The 5,481-nt window shown below is 45.2% G+C and overlaps 1 protein-coding gene across 1 annotated transcript in view; it reads left to right on the top strand.

Annotated features, from left to right (window-relative positions):
- Nucleotides 1-4,211, top strand: part of LOC103072866 (fibrillin-2) — a gene marked incomplete at its 3' end in the record, with an annotated part of 172,374 nt that extends 168,163 nt beyond the window's left edge. Inside the window, exons 26-27 of the mRNA XM_007459998.1 lie at nucleotides 3,184-3,312; nucleotides 4,086-4,211. Of these exons, the coding sequence (XP_007460060.1) occupies nucleotides 3,184-3,312; nucleotides 4,086-4,211 (255 nt within the window). The remainder of the gene's footprint in view (nucleotides 1-3,183; nucleotides 3,313-4,085) is intronic.
- Between the last annotated feature and the right edge of the window lie 1,270 nt (nucleotides 4,212-5,481).

Here is a 5,481-nt window from a genome sequence, read left to right as displayed (position 1 = left end):
TTTCCCTAGACCTGTAAACAAGTGCAGAGCGTCTCCTCAGCCCTCCTTTTCCCTCAAGCTACCATGCTCTCTTCCTGCTTTCACCTCTCATTCCTCTCTTTTAAGTAACCATTTGCTTTGTAGCCCCTGAACGCTGACCTCCCTCCTTCAGGCACATATATATATATACTCTTGCAAAACACCTTTGCCAAGTTCCAAAAACTCTTTCTCTCAGGGCATATTCTCCTTGACCTCTGGCCAACCCCCTCCTTGATTTTCTTCTCTCTTAGTTTCCATGGTATTTCCCGTCTCAGTTGTCCTATCATGACTATGATGTTCCATCTCTAATCTTCCCAGATTCGTCTTGCCTTTGGCATTTTCCATCCCTTGGGCATTTTCCAAAGTCCTCTGCCCTCTCAACATTCTGCCTCTCGGAATTGCATCTACCATCACGCCTTTTTGGATGGCCTCTGTTGAGCTGACTCCTAGGTGCCATCTCTAGCTCTCTAGTCCCCCTGAGTTCCACTCCTGCATTTCTAACTTCCGTCTGGACAGTTTCTCTTTGTTTTCGTCTCCCTTTGCCCCATCCCCCTTCCTCTGCCTAGGGGCTTCCTTGGATATATTAATAGTATCATTTCACTCAGGATTGAAGCCTCAGACTTAATTTTGACACCTCCCTCTCCCAATAGACAAGTGAAAAAGTTACGTATATTCTTCCATCAAAATGGTTATTTCAAGTACTTGTACTATTTCTTCTACACTATTGCTGCTGTCGGTTCAGCTCCTCAGGAAACAGATTGAGCAGAGATTAGCAGACACGAAGGTTATTAAGGATTGGTCTTGGGAGGGAGGGAAAGGAAGCAGAAGTGGGCTGTGATGCAGTCCTAATGTGGTCCTCAGCCCACCCGCCCCGGGAGCTCTGCGTCTGGGAAGCACATCACAGTTGTCTTGAGTTAGGGCAGAGGGGCTAGATGTTTATGTACCTGCATGATGAATCTTCGCATACATCTGCCCCAAGAAGGGGTGTGACTGTGAGGAAGGTCCGCTTAGCTGAGGCGCTTCCCGAAGACAGTTCTCACCTCAGGACTTTCTGCCAGCCGCAGCCCCGACAGCTGAGGGCAAGGACACTTGGGTACTTCCTTCTTGAAGGGGGACCTGGGCAGCACATCGCAGTCTCTACTACACTGCAGATTCCTCCAGCGTCTCCCACTCCAGTAAGTTTCCAATTAGATCCTTCATTTTCACAACCACCAGGTTTTTCATCCTAAAGCAGGGCTTGGATTGTATAACTTCCCGCAAAACAACTTCTATTGACTTAGGTGATCCTAGACCTAGATAAAGAAGCTTTTCCAGTTCTGACAGCCCTGTTTTTGGTGTGAAATTAGCCAAGTCACTTAATGGCTCTGAAACTCACCTCGTTTATACCGTATAAGAGAGAAGTTTGTTGACAGCACTGCGGTGTTGTGGGATGCAATGTGAAAGGACAGTGGGACATGGTTGGCTGCCCTTCTTCTCAGCATGTAAGGCCCATCTTCTGCTCCCCACGCTGGCGCCCTCAGTAACCATACCCATCTCACCTGTACTTGCACCCATCATCAGCCTCTCTATAACTTGATGTTCTCTGAAATGCATTAGTTTTCTTCATCTGTGCATTTTATCTCTTGCCCTTCTATTTATTCTGCATCTTTAAAGTTAGAATTTCTATGCAGTCTTCCAGGATCAGTTCAAAAGCCACTTCCTCCAAAATGCTAATTCTTAACAGTGAATAGCTTTCATATATACTGCCCTCTTTATGAGACAAGAAGTGTTCTCAGCCCTTCAGAAACATTGGTTCGCTTACTCCTATGAGGCAGGTGCTACTGCATGCCCCATTTTACAGATAAAGAAACTAAGGCACAGAGAAATTAAGTGACTTTCCCAAGCCCCTACATCCAGAAAATGACAGAAGTGGGATTTGTGCCCAGTCATCTGGTTCCAGAGTTCATAATCTACACTGTGCAGCTCCCACCACATCACATCAGCCAAAATCTGTCCCTCCTCTGCCATTGAACTTACTCTTTGTTCTTCATATGGCTCTCATCACCAGTTCCTAGATACGGGTAGACAAAAATTAAGACAATTAGTGTGCATATTATTACCTGCTTAATTGAATCAATCAATTTTGTTAAGACTTTTGTTTAAAAGAAAGTACCTGCATTTTTTCAGTATGTCCTGCAATTGGGAAAAATCAATAGAAAAAAAACAAAAGCTGGGAGAAAGTGGGGGCTGAGACTACCCCCCCCCGCCCCCTGCAAGAGAACGTGTGCAAATTAGCCATTTATAAATCCTGTGATAGAAAAACTTAAAAATTTAAATTCACAAGAATAAACAGATGCTGGCAAAAACATTTTTCCCACTCTGACAAAAATATTTAAGCAAGTCATGTTTTCTTAATCTTATTTTACAGACATACTGCTCTATTGAAAATCTTGATTTCAGGAATGGGAGATTTCTCAGAGAATCCTATTTTTGAGAGTCTAAGTGCTGCTATTAAAGATTCTTATTTACTGCAGTATGTAAAAATTGACAGACGCAAAAGCCCATCATTATCGTTTGTTTTTAATTTTAAAATTAAATCAGTAGACTCTTCGTCTGAATATGACGCAGAAACACAGTTGGGGCATATTCCACGGCCCTGCCATATAGGCGCGTTCTCCGGCTCAGGGTTCAGTTGTCGCGTCTGCCTCTGAGGCTGTCTCTGTGGCCGGCTAGCCACCCCTGCTCAGAGGCAGCAGCCCTCACACGCCCGCACCAGGGGCGGACGTGGGCTAATGCAGCAGAACCAGCTTGGGCTTTGCGTTGTGCATGGGACTCCATCCATATGGCCACTGCTTCCTCGTTTGCCACCTGCCTTGGTTGGGTCATATCACAGTTGCTTGGTTCATCCTTCTGTTATCATTGCTAAGCCACAAAGAGAAATCCACAATTCCAGAACTCTTAAGGACAAAAAGGGTCCACCTGCCCATTGGCTGTGACGGTTTTGGCAGTTGGGGAAAGGAATGTGCCTGCAGCCCTGTCCCCCTCGAGGTGACCTCCTGAAAACGCATCCTTCTACGGTTCGCCCCTGGTTCCTCCAGCACCTTTGCTTGGAAGGCCAAATCTCTCTGTTAACACCTTCTCATCTCACTCTGGTTTTCTGAATTTCTTTTAAACCCTGTGAACTAGACATTGACGAGTGCAGGATTTCTCCTGACCTCTGTGGGAGTGGGATCTGTGTCAACACGCCGGGCAGCTTTGAGTGTGAGTGCTTCGAAGGCTACGAGAGCGGGTTCATGATGATGAAGAACTGCATGGGTAAGCCGCTCGGGTCTGCAAACCGGTCTAGCAGACTCCTTAGTGCGACCTTGGTCTGTCTCAGAGCTGTGAACAGCGTGCTTGGCAAGGAGCTGTGGTGAGAGAGAGAACAGATCTAAGTGTCAGACAGGAAATCCGCTCCTCGATAGCTCTTGGGGAGCCCCAGCCCCTTGGTGCCTTAATGGCAGTGAGATATTGAGACTGGGTTCTGCTTATTTATAGAACCTGAAGTCACCACAGACTAACTGCTGAGGAGGGAGTCACTGAAAATGTGTGGTAGTGGGTGGTGACCCCCAAATTTATATTGTCATGCGAATCCCATGTCCTTTTCCTTACTTGGGTGTTATTACAAACACTCTTGGCATTGCCCACCTTTTAGCCCATCGTTTGAGGTTTAGCAACTTGTAGGACTCAGCTCATGGGATACAGAAAGTGATCAGTCTAAGAGTTTTCTTTCACTTTGATTAGAGATAGAGACATATGGTGTCTGGAGTTTAGAGTGATATAAAGCGAATATTGTTTATTTTTACCTCTCATGAGCCTGCTCATTTCATACAAGTAAAAGCCTTGATAGCTCACTGTCTTTTCAGAGTAGAACTTTAACCTTTTATCTACTGATTATAAAGTGAGGAGAGCGTTATCCCGTCTCTTATTAACCCATGTCTCACGTTTGAGTCACGATGACCTCAGATAATGAATCTTTCTCCCATGCTGTGTGCGTGAACGTTTTTTCCTCAGAGTTCTTTAATGGCTCTCACGTTTTTACCTTTCAGACATTGACGAATGTGAACGTAACCCTCTCCTTTGTAGGGGTGGCACCTGTGTGAACACTGAGGGCAGCTTTCAGTGTGACTGCCCACTGGGACACGAGCTGTCACCGTCACGTGAGGACTGTGTGGGTGAGTTTGTCTCCTCAGCACATAAAACCCTCCCAGTTCAACTGGTAAATATCATAAAGATCAGAGGTCATTCTCATGAACTGGTTGTTTTTGGCCTGTGAAATCTAACAGATTAAAATTTGGGAATTCAGAGTCCATACATTTGGATTCAGGCTGTGTCTTTAGAAGATGCTTACCCCAGTTCCCCTCTTTTTCGTTGCAAGCGCACTGGAAAGGACACTGTGGGAGGGACCCTGCGTCAGGCCTTGTAGTTCCCTCCTCCAGGTCGGCTGGGATGGGACAACTGCTCCCCTTGGAAGGGCTGCTCCCTGATAGTTTGCCTGTGCCCACACCTGTGCACAAAAATCCACTTGGTGCCCCGTGTCAGTCGTCACAGGGTCTGCTCACCTGTGTGTGAGCTCACGCTTCAAGCCCCTCCTCACAAAGGCCTCTTTACCGGCCCTGAGCTCGGGGTTGGGGGGCGGAGGATGTAGGTGCGACCACGGCTGGTCTTGAAGAAGCGTCCCATAGGCTTTAAAGCTTTGATTTAGCCAGGAAATGTTTTCCTCACGGTAAGTCTTTCTTAAAAGTGTTAAGCAAATGAAACAGTTTAAAATAGACAGATCCCACACCCCCAAATAAAATTATAAGTTGAGCACACTTCCCGACTACTCATGTATTTATTTATAACCCATATTTATATCGCTGTGCTAACGATTAGGTGAATCTTATAAATCATAGACCATTTTATTTATTTTTTTAATTTTTAATTTTTTTATTGAATGAAAGATTCTTTCAATTCTATCATGCTTTACAGTTCTCAGAAGTTTTGCATTCATGTTTTTGTATAATCCCATAATAACCCTTTTTTTTTTTAACCCCTACCCCTATCTTGCCCCTCCACCGTTTCCTCTGCCCACTGGTCACCACTAGTTTGTTCTTTGTATCTGTGAGTCTGCTTCTTTTTTCAAACAGACGTTTTTAAAAGGTGGATTTAAAGGTTTTAAATATTTTTAATTCCACTTTAATAGTTCAAAAAGCTTTTTCACACAGATAATTACAGAATATTTATTCATAGTTGTGATACCAGTGATCCAGAGATCTGTTTCTAAGTTCAGTTTATTTTGCTAATTAATTTTCATGTTTTTTGGGTTTTTTTTTTTTGCGGTACGTGGGCCTCTCTCACTGCTGTGGCCTCTCCCGTTGCGGAGCACAGGCTCCGGATGCACAGGCACAGCGGCCATGGCTCACGGGCCCAGCCGCTCCACGGCATGTGGGATCTTCCCGGACC

Source organism: Lipotes vexillifer, unplaced genomic scaffold, assembly GCF_000442215.2.
Source record: "Lipotes vexillifer unplaced genomic scaffold, Lipotes_vexillifer_v1.1 scaffold44, whole genome shotgun sequence".
NCBI classification, from domain to species: Eukaryota; Metazoa; Chordata; class Mammalia; order Artiodactyla; family Lipotidae; genus Lipotes; species Lipotes vexillifer.
Note: the sequence above shows the minus strand (reverse complement) of the source record. Positions and strands in the feature narration are given on the sequence as shown.